We start from the raw sequence: 19,521 nt of genomic DNA on the forward strand, positions 1-19,521 counted from the left end.
ACAACGACACACCGGCCATGTTTGAAAGCATCAAAACGACTGCATGCTGACTGATCTACAAATCATCTTGTATCATAAATAAGGACTCATTGTTATTTGTAGATCAGTCAGTCAGTCACAATTTACCCATGACACATTGCAGTTTTGATCCTCTCGAACACGGCCACTTAGCCCTATTGAAGCCTCCCATCATTTTCGTGACATTGACAGCCAACCCCTCTATTGGTGCTTTCAAGACAACTGGTGCCACGTTCAAAACAACTGGGAACTCAGAACTGGGAAATCTCTGACTTCCGTCTTCAGTGCGTTCAAAACAACTGGGAACAACTCAAACCGGGAAAAATCATTTAACCATCATCCAACTCAGAATTCCAACTCAGGAACTCTGGCCTCATTCTAGATCTCCAACTTACCGACCTGAAGATCACTGACATCATGATCTGACCTTGTATTTTTCAGAGCTCCCAGTTGTTTTGAACGCGGCATGGGAACTCATATATACAGTCATTGGTCTGCTCTCTAGAAAGAGTCCAGGGTGGCACAGTAGTCTAAGGTACTGTATCATTGTGCAAGAGGCATCACTACAGACCCTGGTTCGATTCCAGGCTGTATCACAACTGGCCGTGATTGGGAGTCCCATAGGGCGGCACACAATTGAACCAGTGTTGTCTGGGTTAGCGTTTGGCTGTGGTATGCCGTCTTGGAAATAATAAGAAGGGGGGGGGAAACTGATTTGCCTTGTTAAAGAAAGGTTAAATAAAAACATTCCCGAATTGGATGACCATTCAAAAGATTTTTCCAGTCGGAGCTAGCTTTTTTCCGAATTCCCAGTTGTGTTGAACGCACTGAAGTTGGAGATTGCCGAGTTCTCAATTATTTTGAACGTGATCAAGACGATCCCAAGTGTTTTTCGAACAACAGCCTCAAACTACCATAATCTCACTGGACATGCAAATATCGCGACAGTTCTCGAAACGTATGAAACTGCATTCCAGAGGAAGTCATTTTGACTCTCAGCTCCAATGATAGCAAATACATGACCCGAGCCAAAATGGCGTCAGTTTCCCTTTTACTAAACTGCAACTCTCTTCTTTCCCATTCACTCGGCTGACGATGGCGTCCCACAACACAGGAGGAAGGGTGTCCTGCGGGAGAGATTTGAGTTGTGTGCCCGAGGTTGCTGACACACTTGCGGCGGTGGCTAAACTTGGGTAAGTAAACTGTTTCGCTCCAGCAATTATTTGGAGGAAGGTGGCGGTCAAGACAGGAGCCGACAAGGCTAGTATATACCATTCGGCTTCATTTCTGCGTGTGATGTTGCTAGCTATTTTACTCGTAGCTCGCTAGCTAGGTGAATTTGCCGGTGATGGTGAATTACCACGTGCACCATCACAATGGCTAACAACGAGATGATCCTCCTTACCACGACCCCAATATGATTTGATGAGAATACATTTGACAGTGGAGCCATGACGTTACTTGAATGTGTCATCCAAGTAATTAACCCTAAACGTTTGTAGATACAGCTACAGTCAACTTTATGCAAGAGCGTCAAGTTATTTCAATGGCCAGTAATCGTCAAGTCATTGACTAAGTTGTTGTAAAGATGGGGCGAGGTATGTATTTTATACAAATATTTTTTGACACAGATCAACTGGGCTAGTTGTTAAGGCTCTAATTTTGTATCATCTTGATTACTGCCCAGTAATGGTCAGGTGCCGCAAAGAAAGCCCGTGTAAAGCCGCAGCTGGCTGAAAACAAAGCCGCATGCCTTGCCCATATTAACTGCACACAAACTAACATCAACAACACACATGATAGTCATTCATGGTTGAGCTGAAATGGACTACTTCTCTTCGAGTCTTTTTAATAAACATCTGTGTGTTGAAAATGCCTAACTTGAGTAATATATTTGCGTACACTTGAAACAGGCCCCGCCGCTATGGGTTTCTTCACTGTCCCAAAACCAAAAGCCGATTTAATATTTCGTTCAGTTATGTATAGAGCCATATCGTCATGGAATGCTCTGCCACCAGAGGTTACTCAGGCAAGAGGCACGTTTAGCTTTACAACAACATATTGTATCAGTGTCAATCCTCTTTCTAAATATCTGTTTTAACTGTACTGTATATGTGCTATGAAATAACACATGGAATCATGTAGTAACCAAAAAAGCGTTCAAATCAAAATATATTTGAGATTCTCCAAAGTAGCCACCCTTTGCCTTGATGACGGCTTTACACAGTCTTGGATGAGAAACCATTGAGTGAGTAGGTGTGTCCAACTTTTGACTGGTACTGTATATTAATTGTGTAGATATACAGTTGAAGTCAAGTTTACATACACCTTAGCCAAATACATTTAAACTTAGTTTTTCACAATTCCTAACATTTAATCCTAGTAAAAAAATCCCTGTCTTAGGTCAGTTAGGATCACCACTTTATTGTAAGAATGTGAAATGTCAGAATAGTAATAGAGATATTTATTTATGCTTTTATTTTCTTCACATTCCCAGTGGGTCAGAAGTTTCCATACACTCAATTAGTATTTGGTAGCATTGCCTTTAAATTGTTTAACTTGGGTCAAATGTTTCAGGTAGCCTTCCACAAGCTTCCCACAATAAGTTGGGTGAATTTTGGCCCATTCCTCCTGACAGAGCTGGTGTAACTGAGTCAGGTTTGTAGGCCTCCTTGCTCGCACACGCTTTTTCAGTTCTGCCCACAAATTTTCTATGGGATTGAGGTCGGGGCTTTGTGATGGCCACTCCAATACCTTGACTTTGTTGTCCTTAAGCCATTTTGCCACAACTTTGGAAGTATGCTTGGGGTCATTGTCCATTTGGAAGACCCATTTACGACCAAGCTTTAACTTCCTGACTGATGTCATGAGATGTTGCTTCAATATATCCACATAATTTTCCTGTCTCATGATGCCATCTATTTTGTGAAATGCACCAGTCCCTCCTGCAGCAAAGCAACCCCACAACATGATGCTGCCACCTCCGTGCTTCACGGTTGGGATGGTGTTTTTCGGCTTGCAGCCTCCCCCTTTTCCCTCCAAACATAACGATGGTCATTATGGCCAAACAGTTCCATTTTTGTTTCATCAGACCAGAGGACATTTCTCCAAAAAGTACTGTCTTTGTCCCCATGTGCAGTTGCAAATTGTAGTCTGGCTTTTTTATGGTGGTTTTGGAGCAGTGACAAGTGTTTTTATTTTTATTGGATTTTAATGTAATATCTTATGTTCTTGTCTAACTGTCCTGTACTTTGTCATGTATTTGTATATTTTTTGTGGACCCCAGGAAAAGTAGCTGCTGCATGTGCAGTAACTAATGGGGATCCTAACAAACGGAACTAACGTTAGATCAAGTGTCAACTAATGTCCCATTTGTCTCTTTCAGGTTTGACTTCCTGTGCATGCCCCTCTTCCACCCGAGGTTCAGGAGGGAGTTTGAGTTGGACCCCGCCAAAGTCCGATCAGGAGCACATACGCGCTCTGACCTTCTGCTCTGTGGGAGAGGTGAGTAGGCTACCTGTATTCATACTGACCACAGTTCAGTCTCATGCACATGCCCCAGTTCCACTGAGCACAGGGGTATCTACTTACAGGGACATCTAATGGCTCTATAGTATGTATATTTAATTATCAGGATATTGAATTTCACTTCTTCCTTACCCAGACTGGAACACTCTGGTTGTTGGAAAGCTTTCTCCATGGATCGAGACCGACTCAGAGGTGGAGACAGAACGCAGGAATTCAGAAGCGGTGAGTTGACAGACTGGGTGTGTTCATTAACTTCCAACGTAGTAAACCGTTGCAAAACTTTTCCCAAAATAACTTTTTGCAATGAGAACGACTGTCTTTTGGAAAAAGTTATCTTGGATCCCTCCACATTTTCTTCCGTTTGGTTTAGTGAATACACCCCCGGCCTTGTTCGTAAGCAGAAAGTTTTGAACATCTTAGCTACAAGTTTAATTGTTGCTCTGTCCTGCCATCCCTCTGTCCTGTCTCAGGCCCTGGTACAGGAGCTGAACTTCTCAGCATATCTGGGTCTGCCAGCCTTCATGGTCCCTCTGAAGGGCCCTCACTGTGCCAACCTGGCCCGCGTGCTGCTCAACCACATCCAGACGGGACACCACTCCTGCATGGTGACTACAGCACTCAAACATTCTTTATCTATAGTATATACGAATTAGAACTAATTCTTAATCCTTGACTTGTATTGTGACGGGCAATGTTAAGGTAAATCGGTTAACTTAAAACTAAGCTACTGGATTGTTTCATATCAGTTTTGGATCCGGGTCCCCCTGATTTCTGCTGACGACATGCGCGATGACATCATCGAGAACGAGCCGACGAAACACACAGATGATGGAAGTGATGACGAGAAGACCTGGGCCTGGTAAGTTTTGTGCTGTGACCAGGGCCTGCAAATTTTTTTAGTTTTAGTTTTAAATGTACCTTTTTGGTTTTTCCTTTTTCAGGTGGCATTCATTCAGAACTCTGTGTGACTACAACAAGAGAATCTGTTTAGGTAAGGGAGCAGGACAGGGAAACATGTTGGGGTGGTGTTGACAAACGGATAAGTCATTGTTTTGGTCACAATTGTTCCTGATTTGTCTTCCCTTCCTTTTGCTGAAGCCATTGAGGTTGGAGAAAACATGCCCTCCGACGCTGTGATTGACAAGTGGCTTGGGGAGCCAATCAAAGCAGCCGTCCTTCCCACCAGCATCTTTTTGACCAATAAGAAAGGGTTCCCAGTCCTTTCAAAATCCCACCAGAAAATCATCTTCCGTCTCTTCAAGGTACTGTAAATTCTAGGCTACAGCAATTGGTATAGCAAATACAATTATTATCTTCACTCTGTCCTTGATTATGTATTTTACAAAACATTTTCTCTTCTCCCAGCTTGAGGCCCAGTTCATCTTCACTGGCACCAGTCGTCACAGTGAGAAGGACTTCCGCTCGTACCTGCAGTACCTTGAATACCTCAACCAGAACCGCCCTGCCCCCAATGCCTATGAACTGTTTGCCAAGGGTTACGAGGATTACCTACAGTCTCCTCTCCAGGTATGCTTGTTGAGGCTTGCAAATAGTCATACCTACAGTACCAGTTTGGACACACCTACTCATTCAAGGGGTTTCCTTTATTTTTTACTCTTTTCTACATTGTAGAATAATAGTGAAGACATCAAAACTATGAAATAAATAATGCCAAGTGTGTGCAAAGATGTCATCTAGGTAAAGGGTGTCTACTTTGTAGAACTTCAAATATTAAATGTATTTTGATTTAACACTTTTTTGGTTACTACATGATTCCATATGTGTTATTTCATAGTTATTCTACAATGTAGAAAATAGTAAAAATAAAGCCCCTGGAATGAGTAGGTGTCCATACTTTTGACCGGTTCTGTATATTGTAGTGATGGGCGGGGAATTAATAGTTTGCCAATTTTGGACAATATAGTTACTTTGACGCCAAGTAAAAAATAAATTGTATTTTTACCTAGGTAGCGTTAGCGAGTGTTAGTTGGCTGTACCTGCGCCAAATTGCCTGTATTTTTCATCCTATAGCTTGTTCTCAGTCTTCTTTTTAACTAGTGAGCCAACTTTTTCAGCACTTATTTCCCTGACTGATCCAAACAAATTTTCTCATTTCAGTAGCAGACATACAGAGTGCAATATGTTTGTAACATCAAATCGCAGTATCGCATCACAATACTTATAGAATCGCAATACATATCATATCAGTATCGCGAGGTCCCTGGTAATTTATATTTTGTGTGTATGCATTGGAATCGTTCTCTAATTGTTCTCTTCCCATTAGCCGCTCATGGACAATCTGGAGTCTCAGACCTATGAAGTGTTTGAGAAGGATCCCATCAAATACTCCCAGTACCAGCAGGTAAGGAGCCGTTGACACAGATCTCTTCCCATTCTAATACACTGTAACAGCTAGCAATGGTGCTGTGGCTGGTAGGGTAATATAATGAAGTACTGATTGGGTTCTCCTGATATTTCTGCAGGCTGTGTACAAGTGTCTGCTCGACAGAGTCCCGGAGGAGCAGAAGGCGACCAATACACAGTGAGTAGCTCCAACACCTGCCTCTCTGTCATCTCTCTTAGTATCTATTCTCCTGGCAATGATCCCCCCCCCCCCTCTGTATCTGGTGCATAACAGTATGCATGCTCTGTGACCTTAGAGTTTTGATGGTGCTGGGGGCTGGGAGAGGTCCTCTGGTCAATGCCTCCCTGCGTGCTGCCAAGCAGGCTGACAGGAAGCTCCGTATCTACGCTGTTGAAAAGAACCCCAACGCTGTTGTCACGTGAGTGAACTCTCTGACCCTCTAATGGGGTTTCCGTTGTTCACCAACCTCATTCAAGGAGATTATAGAACTCCTTCAACATAGTTTCATTAATGTAATCATTTAATTAATGTATTCCGAGTAATCGCCCGGTTAGGTTTAATACATTCTGGCAAGTAAATTACAGGACTAAATGGGATGGTTGGCAACGTTAATCTCCATTGAGCTCCACCCTCTGTCTGTGAGACTGATCCTGCCACTCTCTCCCAGGCTTGAGAACTGGAAGTTTGAGGAGTGGGGCGATCAGGTCACCGTGGTGTCGTGTGACATGAGGGAGTGGGCGGCACCTGAGAAGGCGGACATCATCGTCAGCGAGCTTCTCGGGTCCTTTGGGGACAACGAGCTCTCCCCGGAGTGTCTAGATGGAGCACAGCACTTTCTCAAAGGTAGGTGTAAATATTGTACCTCGTTGATATTGAAATGTCACACTACTGAAAGGGCCATCTCTTCACTGTCGGATGACGAACCTCGTAAGCAGTAACTTCACTCATTGTACTCTGAACATTTCATGACTAGGACCAACAAAGTTGATAATAACTTGCTTCTGAAATGTTAATGGGGAAAATATGGATATTTTTTTTTTCCTCCATTTTACTGAAAAGTTTCTGTTTTGGAGATGAGAGGTTTTCACCAGACAGTGACGATATATGTCATTCAATGCACTTTTTTTGCCTATACCCTCTCTCATCCAAACCCGATTATCTCGTTCCTCAGATGGTGGGGTTAGCATCCCCTGTTCCTACACCTCTTTCCTTGCCCCCCTCTCCTCCTCCAAGCTGTATAATGAGGTTAGGGGATGCAGGGAGCGGGACAAGGACCCCGAGTGCCACTTTGAGACCCCCTACGTCGTCAGACTCCACAACTTCCACCAGCTGGCTGAGCCCAAAGCCTGCTTCACCTTTGTACACCCCACCACAGGTAACATACACACTTCAAACCGCCTTGCATGGCTAACGCTTGCACACCAACCCTCACACATCCCGCCATAGGTAATACACACACCCTAGCTAACACCGGGTAACGATCACACAAGATATGTAATAAATGCACTTTCCTTTCCTTTTTTAGATATGAACAACAATAGGTACCAGTGCCTTAGATTCTCTGTGGGATGTAACACAGTGCTGCATGGCTTTGCTGGATACTTCGAGACCACTCTCTACGGAGACGTCACACTCAGTAAGTACCAAGAGTGGGAATGGTGATGTTTTGAAGTATAAGATGGATGGATATCGTTAACATCAATGTGTGTGTCTGTTTGGTCAAGGTATCAAGCCAGAGACCCACTCTCCCGGAATGTTCTCCTGGTTCCCCATCCTGTTCCCTCTCAAAGTCAGTTGACTGTCATGTAAAATGTATACTTTACATTTAGCACATTTTTATTGCCCAAAAGAATGTAAGTGTATTGACCTGTTTCTTCCACCTGCAGCAACCGATCCCTGTGACGCGGGATGATGACGTCGTGGTGAGGTTCTGGAGGTGTAACAATGGGAAGAAGGTGTGGTACGAGTGGGCCGTGACAGAGCCCTCGTGCTCCGCTATCCACAACCCAGCAGGAAGGTCCTACACCATCGGCCTGTGAAGACCTCGCACACACTCTCATATACACGCACTCACTCTCATATATACACATACACACATACATACATAATTAAACAGGCACTTTGTTGCTAATGAAGTGCGGGTAGTTTCTCACAATGTCCAGCATTTCACCAATTGGCCTGTAATAATGAGCCTGCTCATACCATGAAACATACGAACCAGGATCATGGTGACGCTTTAGATCTGCGAATGAGAATCCAATCAATGGTTTAGATGGGACTGATTTTGAGTCTATTTTACAGTATTGTTAAGAGGAGTCAGTTTCAGGCATGGACCATCATTCAAATACAATGTTTACTGAGATGAAGTTACTTGTATAGCAGGCAGTCAAGATCTCTTTAGGAGAGTGGGTCTCATAGACTGTCAGCCTTTTCTGTCTACGTGGGTCGTCATCCGTTCCTCCCTCTGAAGAGAATCTTTCTTTTTATATATATGGTTTCAGTCACCTGGCATCGCAGTCACACAGACTTGCCAACAGGACCTCAGCCTTACTGACAACCACACCTGGGTCAAACATGTACTTGTTTTTGTTAGGGTTAATACTTTAGGTGCCAATGGAATAGTCCCAAAAACGTGAACTCTGGCATGCTGAGCAAGCTAAATCAAGCGTACCTCAAGTAACTGAAAAATAACGAGTATTTATTTGGTCTAGGTCCGCTGAGCACACATTCCAAGCTACAACTCGGATGAGATGGCTCTAAATTGTCACTCAACACTTACCTGGTTACAACTCCGATACTGCAGGATGTATGTTTTTCGGGTGTTCATTTTCTGTTTTTGTCTGAGCCATGTTGTCAATAAAGACAATACTACTAGATATTTGTATGTGCTGTTTGTATGTGCTTCCTCCATTGACTTACTTATTTAGCATGTCCCCCTCCATGAGTAAAATGGCAGGCTGTGACATGGTCCCTATTCCATTGCCACGCATATATCAAAAGCCATTTGGAATTTCAAACTTGAATGCACGCTTGTACACAAATGTATGTCTATAAAATATATCCTCATCCTAAAGTGTCTTAACAGACTACACCATTGAATGATCTACTGATTTGTTTATGTCCAGTAGGAGAGGGGAGAATGCCATATTGGCATTGAATGTAATATGCATTGAGGTAAACCTATCAAAAGGGCAGTAGGTAGCCTAACGGTTAGAGCGTTGTGCCAGTAACCGAAAGGTCGCTAATATAAACTCCGCAAAAGAAAGAAACGTCCTCTCACTGTCAACTGCGTTTATTTTCAGCAAACTTAACGTGTACATATTTGTATGAACATAAGATTCAATAACAAACTGAACAAGTTCCACAGACATTGAATGTGTCCAAAAGGGGGGACAAAATCAAAAGAAACAATCAGCATCTGGTGTGGCCACCAGCTGCATTAAGTACTGCAGTGCATTTCCACCTCATGGACTGCACCAGATTTGCCAGTTCTTGCTATGAGATGTTACCCCACTCTTCCACCAAGGCACCTGCAAGTTCCCGGACATTTCTGGGGGGAATGGCCCTAGCCCTCACCCTCCGATCCAACAGGTCCCAGACGTGCTCAATAGGATTGAGATATACAATATAGTTACTTTGACGCCAAGTAAAAAATAAATTGTATTTTTACCTAGGTAGCGTTAGCGAGTGTTAGTTGGCTGTACCTGCGCCAAATTGCCTGTATTTTTCATCCTATAGCTTGTTCTCAGTCTTCTTTTTAACTAGTGAGCCAACTTTTTCAGCACTTATTTCCCTGACTGATCCAAACAAATTTTCTCATTTCAGTAGCAGACATACAGAGTGCAATATGTTTGTAACATCAAATCGCAGTATCGCATCACAATACTTATAGAATCGCAATACATATCATATCAGTATCGCGAGGTCCCTGGTAATTTATATTTTGTGTGTATGCATTGGAATCGTTCTCTAATTGTTCTCTTCCCATTAGCCGCTCATGGACAATCTGGAGTCTCAGACCTATGAAGTGTTTGAGAAGGATCCCATCAAATACTCCCAGTACCAGCAGGTAAGGAGCCGTTGACACAGATCTCTTCCCATTCTAATACACTGTAACAGCTAGCAATGGTGCTGTGGCTGGTAGGGTAATATAATGAAGTACTGATTGGGTTCTCCTGATATTTCTGCAGGCTGTGTACAAGTGTCTGCTCGACAGAGTCCCGGAGGAGCAGAAGGCGACCAATACACAGTGAGTAGCTCCAACACCTGCCTCTCTGTCATCTCTCTTAGTATCTATTCTCCTGGCAATGATCCCCCCCCCCCTCTGTATCTGGTGCATAACAGTATGCATGCTCTGTGACCTTAGAGTTTTGATGGTGCTGGGGGCTGGGAGAGGTCCTCTGGTCAATGCCTCCCTGCGTGCTGCCAAGCAGGCTGACAGGAAGCTCCGTATCTACGCTGTTGAAAAGAACCCCAACGCTGTTGTCACGTGAGTGAACTCTCTGACCCTCTAATGGGGTTTCCGTTGTTCACCAACCTCATTCAAGGAGATTATAGAACTCCTTCAACATAGTTTCATTAATGTAATCATTTAATTAATGTATTCCGAGTAATCGCCCGGTTAGGTTTAATACATTCTGGCAAGTAAATTACAGGACTAAATGGGATGGTTGGCAACGTTAATCTCCATTGAGCTCCACCCTCTGTCTGTGAGACTGATCCTGCCACTCTCTCCCAGGCTTGAGAACTGGAAGTTTGAGGAGTGGGGCGATCAGGTCACCGTGGTGTCGTGTGACATGAGGGAGTGGGCGGCACCTGAGAAGGCGGACATCATCGTCAGCGAGCTTCTCGGGTCCTTTGGGGACAACGAGCTCTCCCCGGAGTGTCTAGATGGAGCACAGCACTTTCTCAAAGGTAGGTGTAAATATTGTACCTCGTTGATATTGAAATGTCACACTACTGAAAGGGCCATCTCTTCACTGTCGGATGACGAACCTCGTAAGCAGTAACTTCACTCATTGTACTCTGAACATTTCATGACTAGGACCAACAAAGTTGATAATAACTTGCTTCTGAAATGTTAATGGGGAAAATATGGATATTTTTTTTTTCCTCCATTTTACTGAAAAGTTTCTGTTTTGGAGATGAGAGGTTTTCACCAGACAGTGACGATATATGTCATTCAATGCACTTTTTTTGCCTATACCCTCTCTCATCCAAACCCGATTATCTCGTTCCTCAGATGGTGGGGTTAGCATCCCCTGTTCCTACACCTCTTTCCTTGCCCCCCTCTCCTCCTCCAAGCTGTATAATGAGGTTAGGGGATGCAGGGAGCGGGACAAGGACCCCGAGTGCCACTTTGAGACCCCCTACGTCGTCAGACTCCACAACTTCCACCAGCTGGCTGAGCCCAAAGCCTGCTTCACCTTTGTACACCCCACCACAGGTAACATACACACTTCAAACCGCCTTGCATGGCTAACGCTTGCACACCAACCCTCACACATCCCGCCATAGGTAATACACACACCCTAGCTAACACCGGGTAACGATCACACAAGATATGTAATAAATGCACTTTCCTTTCCTTTTTTAGATATGAACAACAATAGGTACCAGTGCCTTAGATTCTCTGTGGGATGTAACACAGTGCTGCATGGCTTTGCTGGATACTTCGAGACCACTCTCTACGGAGACGTCACACTCAGTAAGTACCAAGAGTGGGAATGGTGATGTTTTGAAGTATAAGATGGATGGATATCGTTAACATCAATGTGTGTGTCTGTTTGGTCAAGGTATCAAGCCAGAGACCCACTCTCCCGGAATGTTCTCCTGGTTCCCCATCCTGTTCCCTCTCAAAGTCAGTTGACTGTCATGTAAAATGTATACTTTACATTTAGCACATTTTTATTGCCCAAAAGAATGTAAGTGTATTGACCTGTTTCTTCCACCTGCAGCAACCGATCCCTGTGACGCGGGATGATGACGTCGTGGTGAGGTTCTGGAGGTGTAACAATGGGAAGAAGGTGTGGTACGAGTGGGCCGTGACAGAGCCCTCGTGCTCCGCTATCCACAACCCAGCAGGAAGGTCCTACACCATCGGCCTGTGAAGACCTCGCACACACTCTCATATACACGCACTCACTCTCATATATACACATACACACATACATACATAATTAAACAGGCACTTTGTTGCTAATGAAGTGCGGGTAGTTTCTCACAATGTCCAGCATTTCACCAATTGGCCTGTAATAATGAGCCTGCTCATACCATGAAACATACGAACCAGGATCATGGTGACGCTTTAGATCTGCGAATGAGAATCCAATCAATGGTTTAGATGGGACTGATTTTGAGTCTATTTTACAGTATTGTTAAGAGGAGTCAGTTTCAGGCATGGACCATCATTCAAATACAATGTTTACTGAGATGAAGTTACTTGTATAGCAGGCAGTCAAGATCTCTTTAGGAGAGTGGGTCTCATAGACTGTCAGCCTTTTCTGTCTACGTGGGTCGTCATCCGTTCCTCCCTCTGAAGAGAATCTTTCTTTTTATATATATGGTTTCAGTCACCTGGCATCGCAGTCACACAGACTTGCCAACAGGACCTCAGCCTTACTGACAACCACACCTGGGTCAAACATGTACTTGTTTTTGTTAGGGTTAATACTTTAGGTGCCAATGGAATAGTCCCAAAAACGTGAACTCTGGCATGCTGAGCAAGCTAAATCAAGCGTACCTCAAGTAACTGAAAAATAACGAGTATTTATTTGGTCTAGGTCCGCTGAGCACACATTCCAAGCTACAACTCGGATGAGATGGCTCTAAATTGTCACTCAACACTTACCTGGTTACAACTCCGATACTGCAGGATGTATGTTTTTCGGGTGTTCATTTTCTGTTTTTGTCTGAGCCATGTTGTCAATAAAGACAATACTACTAGATATTTGTATGTGCTGTTTGTATGTGCTTCCTCCATTGACTTACTTATTTAGCATGTCCCCCTCCATGAGTAAAATGGCAGGCTGTGACATGGTCCCTATTCCATTGCCACGCATATATCAAAAGCCATTTGGAATTTCAAACTTGAATGCACGCTTGTACACAAATGTATGTCTATAAAATATATCCTCATCCTAAAGTGTCTTAACAGACTACACCATTGAATGATCTACTGATTTGTTTATGTCCAGTAGGAGAGGGGAGAATGCCATATTGGCATTGAATGTAATATGCATTGAGGTAAACCTATCAAAAGGGCAGTAGGTAGCCTAACGGTTAGAGCGTTGTGCCAGTAACCGAAAGGTCGCTAATATAAACTCCGCAAAAGAAAGAAACGTCCTCTCACTGTCAACTGCGTTTATTTTCAGCAAACTTAACGTGTACATATTTGTATGAACATAAGATTCAATAACAAACTGAACAAGTTCCACAGACATTGAATGTGTCCAAAAGGGGGGACAAAATCAAAAGAAACAATCAGCATCTGGTGTGGCCACCAGCTGCATTAAGTACTGCAGTGCATTTCCACCTCATGGACTGCACCAGATTTGCCAGTTCTTGCTATGAGATGTTACCCCACTCTTCCACCAAGGCACCTGCAAGTTCCCGGACATTTCTGGGGGGAATGGCCCTAGCCCTCACCCTCCGATCCAACAGGTCCCAGACGTGCTCAATAGGATTGAGATCCGGGCTCTTCGCTAGCTATGGCAGAACACTGACATTCCTGCCTTGCAGGAAATCACGAGCCATATGGCTGGTGTCATTGTCAGGCTGGAGGGTCATGTCAGGGTGAGCCTGCAGGAAGGGTACCATATGAGGGAGGAGCACGGACATTGCAATTTATTGCCCTGGCCACATCTGCAGTCCTCATGCCTTCTAGCAGCAGGCCTAAGGCAAGTTCACACAGATGAGCAGGAAACCTGGTGCATCTTTCTTTTGGTGTATTTCAGAGTCAATAGAAAAGCCTCTTTAGTGTCCTAAGTTTTCATAACTGTGATCTTAATTGCCTACTGTCTGTAAGCTGTTAGTGTCTTAACAACTGTTCCACAGGTGCATGTTCATTAATTGTTTATGGTTCATTGACAAGCATTGGAAACCATGTTTAAACCCTTTACAATGAAGATCTATGGTTACTTTGATTTTTACAAATTATCTTTGAAAGACAGGGTCCTGAAAAGGGGACTTTTTTTGCTTAGTTTAGACATTTCACCTTGTTGAAATATATATCTGTCCCCTTGACATCTTGAAGCAAGTGAGGACAGCAGACTGGGATAGGGAGAGATTGAACATGACTGTAGTCACTTGGTGCGTGTAAGCAAAGTGTGCATGCATGATCAGTGTCATTATGGCAGTCAGAATGACATGTATGTTGTTGACCGTAATAAGGTTTTTTGCAAGAGTTTTGTAATGACTGAGTGGCTCCTGTTATGAGAAAAACAAACCTCCAGCTGTGGTGTTCTAGTTGAGTAATATGTAGCCTCCACCCAGAAGACACGGTTGACTCCATGTTGTCTGTTTTATAGGAACCTGTTTTGTATATTAGATCAGTCTAGTTTCCAGACAACTCACAGATAACACTGGCATTATTCAGTGTTAGTGCTATAATGTGATGGCTACTTAATCCCCTCCTATTTCATTTATTAGAATACTTTCTATCATTCTACCTCCGCTTGAATTTCCCCAAACTAATAGAAACAAAAATGAGTTAATGCCGAAGCATTCTTACAGTAAAATAATACATTGATGCCCCGGCCATGTTGATTGGTTCGAAATTAGCATTTCAAGCAAATGGTGTTACATTTTTTAATTTAGCCAGAAAAAAACAGCTGTCGAGTGTGCTTGACAACAGGATGCTGGAGATTCTTCATTTTAAAAATCACGGCAACTCTGAGAATGATGAGGTGGGTCAATCACTTTGATTTGAGGCTGTCAAAGATTGCAATGGCATAGGCTATATTGTTAACACACTGTTAATCGCACTCATAACTAAGCTATATAATGCATATATTTTTTAAACAAATCACTTTGGGACAAATGAAAATAAACTTCATCATTGGCAAGTTATATTGATCTGGCACAACATGCGTTCTTGGAAATAAGTAGTTTACCGATAGTGTAAATTGCTTGCCATTCCCAGCCTACCGTTGTTATTTTCGATGTGCACCAGCCGGTGAGTACAGTAGGCTTACAATATTGTCTTCAGCGGCCTATTTCTGCTAGTTGGAGCTGGGCTGGCTGGTTGCAGTCCTTATTTATGAAGTGATGTAGTTTCTAATAATAGCAGTAATTCAGTGTAATCCACACACTCTGACTGACTGGCAGGAAAACGCTACTGGGCAGGCATTAAGGCACGTCTGAACGCCTTCTATTAGTTGAATATAGAGAATAATCTGACTCTTGAAATTTGGAAATGTGTTTTTAGTAGTCCAGGAGCTAAGACTTTTATTGTTTTGCTATAGACCCACATAAACAAACAAAAAAATGTCCATTAGTGCAGGTAACACGAAACTGACCTAGGTCGTACTGCAGCTGCGCATTTCATCCAACAACAGTAATCTTGGATGACCAACGGTCCAAGGCAGCGGGGCAACACATCTGCGGATGGGGATACCCCTACCTCCTAATCCAGTAAAGAGAGGTTGGGAAGAGTGGCCCTGAAGAAAGAGATTGGCCTTGTCAGGGCATATGGAATTATTGTGGGTAAATCATTATGCTCATCTTTTATCCTATCTATAATGACTTCCTCAATCTTCTTGTGACCACCTGAGATCCAACCTGACATGGATGTTTTGTTGTTGCAGAACCTAGCAGAGTAAATAACCTTTCACAGATTGCACAGTTAACAGTTCTCATTTCACAGCTGATCTGAACAGGATCGTCAAAACCTCTCTTTTTCCAGTCTGTTCTTTACTGGCCAGACTACATCCTTCGGACAGTTTTTGTTGTTGTTGTCATAGCAAGAAAATGCACAGGGCCCAACATAACGCATTATGTGCTTGTGTGAGTCGTGTCTATTTCACCAATATATGGATTTGTTCTAAATGGCTGTCACAGAGCAGCAGCCATCCCACCCACATGCAGAGAAAGTAGATAAAAAGTAATCTCACTAATGCTTGGCCCGTGTAGCGGCTGCACTTTACATCATCAGCATAGTGGCCAAGGCCGCACCATTCACAAGAAGCATGCTGCAAATTTCCTGCACCGAGACAAGATAATAACCTCACTCAGTTCTATAAAATAGGCTACACCAGGGCTCACTCACCCTGTTCCTAGAGAGCTACCCCCTGTAGGTTTTCCCTCTCCCCAGTTGTAACTAACCTGATTCCGTTTAGCAACAAGCTAATTATTAGAATCAGGTGCACTAGATTAAGGTTGGAGTGAAAACCTACAGAGCAGTAGCTCTTCAGGGAAAGGGGGGCACCTAGTCAGTTGTCCAACTGAAATGTGTCTTCCTGCGTTTAACCCAACCACTCTGAATCAGAGAGGTGTGGAGGTTGGAGAGCCATGGGCTAGACCGATGGGTGATACAGTTTTTTTTGGGGGGGGGGAACCAAGCTCTTTACTGGATAGCTGTAGAATCAGAAACTTCACAACTACAACCATTCTCTCTGCACGTAGAGCTTTTAGAATGACTTGCAGTCTGAGTCTGAGAGCTTACCTCCTGGGGGACTTTGTGGCCAAAGGGCCGGTCAGATAAACCTGGGAGAAAATGTGATGTCCCAGACTGTTCCTGAGCCTGATCACGGTCAGCAGTTGGTTGTCTTACGCCGCTGCCCTGTTTTGAGCTACCTTGTTAACCCAGATAATGAGATCTCCAAAAACTTTCGGATAATTCTGATCTTATGTGTCTGAATCACAACCAGTAGTCTGAAGATGTAGTTGTTGTGTGTTGATACTGATATAAATGAGGAAGAGGAAAGTGAGTATTTTACTCGCCCCTTTTGAAAGATTGATGCAGCATTTCCACCTTCCTAATCCTCCCTGTCTCTTTGGCTTTGTCTCAAGTAACATAATCAGGTCAGGGATCATTGTGAGCCCAAAGGGCGTTATGGAGAATGCCAGCTCTGTGGGGCTGGCTTTCGTCGTGTGGATTGTCACCGGAGTGATCACAGCCAATGGTGCACTGCTTTGCCGAACTGGGCGTCACTATCCCCAAGTCTGGAGGAGACTACTCATACGTCAAGGAGGTGTTTGGAGGGCTTGCCGGGTGAGAGAAATGCACGGTGATGAGATAATGCATGTGGGTCATTCCACGAAATTAATCCATTTTTGGATGGAGGGAACACCCCCCTATCCACATCGATGGAACAGTAGTGGAGAGGGTAGTAAGTTTTAAGTTCCTCGGCGTACACATCACAGACAAACTGAATTGGTCCACCCACACAGACAGCATCGTGAAGAAGGCGCAGCAGCGCCTCTTCAACCTCAGGAGGCTGAAGAAATTTGGCTTGTCACCAAAAGCACTCACAAACTTCTACAGATGCACAATCGAGAGCATCCTGTCGGGCTGTATCACCGCCTGGTACGGCAACTGCTCCGCCCACAACCGTAAGGCTCTCCAGAGGGTAGTGAGGTCTGCACAACGCATCACCGGGGGCAAACTACCTGCCCTCCAGGACACCTACACCACCCGATGTCACAGGAAGGCCATAAAGATCATCAAGGACAACAACCACCCGTGCTACTGCCTGTTCACCCCGCTATCATCCAGAAGGCGAGGTCAGTACAGGTGCATCAAAGCTGGGACCGAGAGACTGAAAAACAGCTTCTATCTCAAGGCCATCAGACTGTTAAACAGCCACCACTAACATTGAGTGGCTGCTGCCAACACACTGACTCAACTCCAGCCACTTTAATAATGGGAATTGATGGGAAATTATGTAAAATATATCACTAGCCACTTTAAACAATGCTACCTAATATAATGTTTACATACATATACATATGAGATGAATAATGTAGGGTATGTACTGTACTCCATATCATCTACTGCATCTTTATGTAATACATGTATCACTAGCCACTTTAACTATGCCACTTTGTTTACATACTCATCTCATATGTATATACTGCATTCAATACCATCTACTGTATCTTGCCTATGCCGCTCTGTACCATCACTCATTCATATATCTTTATGTACATATTCTTTATCCCCTTACACTTGTGTCTATAAGGTAGTAGTTTTGGAATTGTTAGCTAGATTACTTGTTGGTTATTACTGCATTGTCGGAACTAGAAGCACAAGCATTCGCTACACTCGCATTAACATCTGCTAACCATGTGTATGTGACAAATAAAATTGGATTTGATTTGATTTGATTTTGGATAGTATAACTTGGTGGGAGAACTTTTTATTTGACAATTCTGTCATGAAGAGCACATGTCCAATTTAAAGGTCCCAAATAGTGAAAATCATGTTTTTCATCAAATTGGATGATATTTTGTTGAATCCAGTTCATAGTTGGGTGACCCAAGTATGAAAAATGATTGTAGCTGGTACATTTACACAGTTTATCAAAAAGCAAGTAGTCCCCCCATCCCCCGTGTAATTTTATACACCAATGGTAGCATTTTATAATCTGAACTAATTTAAATATGTATTGTTAACACCTTAAAACACTCATCACATGTGCTCGTCATACGGCTTTGTTTACAAACCGAAAAAATAGCGCAAGCAGAACGATACTGGTAACTAACCCTTTTTCATCTGTGTAGTGACTTTTAGCTAGCACGTTACTTACCAGCATGCCGTAAAAAGCTAACTGTAGCTGCTTTTCATAATGGGTGGGCAGGCTGCACCGAAAATTACAATCATGTCACGTGTGTGCACAGCCTGTAATGTTTTTGAAAGGGGAAATGTTTGTTAAAATGGGTAGTGAATTTAATCTCCATGCGTGCCTGGAAATGCTCAATTGATTTGAAACTATGACGGACAGCATGTTGGGTCCGTCTTCACAGGCTTCACAGCATTCTTTACCTTGGGAAAGCTGATTTTTGTATGACAGCATTCCTGCTGTGATGGTTGCCTGGGAAGCTGTGCAGAACAGGCTCCTGGATCTCCTCTTCAACTAGGTCACCCTTGATCCAGCGCTGTATGTGGGGAAGCTGTGCAAGCTGTCCATCGCAGAACCCCTGTGCCCAGTGTGAGAGGCCTCCACGACAGAGGAGGCTCTATGCCTCTAATATATTTGTTTCTCGTTCATATGATGTCTTACCATTATTTCTCATGGGTGTTCAAGTTGATCAACATTTTGGCTATGTTGGCCTATTGTAAATTAGCGAATAACTGTCTGAATAATACATACAATTCTGAACAAATTGTCATGTATAATGCTATTTACTCATTCTTGTGAAGTATACTGAACAAAAATATAAACGCAACATGTAAAGTGTTGGTTTCATGAGCTGAAATAAAAGATCAGAGACATTTTCCACATGCACAAAAAGCTTATTTCACTTCTCCCTCAGAGAACTACAGCATCAGAGGTCATTATTGCAATTATCTACCAGAAGATCACCCAACAGTCAGAAACAAAAACAGTTCAGGTAAACGAGTGCGCTCTGAGAACGAGCAGAAGAGACATTTCGGTTGTTGTCTGTAA

The 19,521-nt window shown here is 43.4% G+C and overlaps 2 protein-coding genes across 4 annotated transcripts; both read left to right on the plus strand.

The window, feature by feature from the left end:
• Positions 1 to 1,010: 1,010 nt before the first annotated feature.
• LOC110508474 (protein arginine N-methyltransferase 5) lies at positions 1,011 to 8,787 on the plus strand. 2 transcript variants are annotated; one of them, XM_021589009.2, is made up of 16 exons: positions 1,011 to 1,211; positions 3,404 to 3,522; positions 3,683 to 3,768; positions 4,017 to 4,151; positions 4,293 to 4,405; positions 4,488 to 4,537; positions 4,645 to 4,808; positions 4,912 to 5,073; positions 5,831 to 5,908; positions 6,030 to 6,088; positions 6,207 to 6,329; positions 6,579 to 6,754; positions 7,083 to 7,286; positions 7,437 to 7,547; positions 7,630 to 7,700; positions 7,798 to 8,787. In XM_021589009.2, the coding sequence occupies exons 1-16, from the start codon at positions 1,114 to 1,116 to the stop codon at positions 7,948 to 7,950; spliced, it is 1,902 nt and encodes a 633-aa protein (XP_021444684.1). In that variant the 5' UTR covers positions 1,011 to 1,113; the 3' UTR covers positions 7,951 to 8,787. The 2 variants fall into 2 exon arrangements, with proteins under 2 accessions (XP_021444684.1, XP_021444685.1); XM_021589010.2 differs by having other exon boundaries at positions 1,012 to 1,211; positions 7,636 to 7,700.
• Positions 8,788 to 9,828: 1,041 nt separating this feature from the next.
• Positions 9,829 to 12,858, plus strand: LOC118944823 (protein arginine N-methyltransferase 5-like). 2 transcript variants are annotated; one of them, XM_036966186.1, is made up of 8 exons: positions 9,829 to 9,980; positions 10,102 to 10,160; positions 10,278 to 10,400; positions 10,650 to 10,825; positions 11,154 to 11,357; positions 11,508 to 11,618; positions 11,701 to 11,771; positions 11,869 to 12,858. In XM_036966186.1, exons 1-8 carry the CDS (start codon positions 9,909 to 9,911, stop codon positions 12,019 to 12,021), a joined length of 969 nt encoding a protein of 322 aa, XP_036822081.1. In that variant the 5' UTR covers positions 9,829 to 9,908; the 3' UTR covers positions 12,022 to 12,858. The 2 variants fall into 2 exon arrangements, with proteins under 2 accessions (XP_036822081.1, XP_036822082.1); XM_036966187.1 differs by having other exon boundaries at positions 9,830 to 9,980; positions 11,707 to 11,771.
• The last annotated feature ends 6,663 nt before the right edge of the window (positions 12,859 to 19,521 follow it).

The sequence above is a fragment of the Oncorhynchus mykiss genome, chromosome 28 (genome assembly GCF_013265735.2).
Source record: "Oncorhynchus mykiss isolate Arlee chromosome 28, USDA_OmykA_1.1, whole genome shotgun sequence".
Taxonomy (NCBI): domain Eukaryota; kingdom Metazoa; phylum Chordata; class Actinopteri; order Salmoniformes; family Salmonidae; genus Oncorhynchus; species Oncorhynchus mykiss.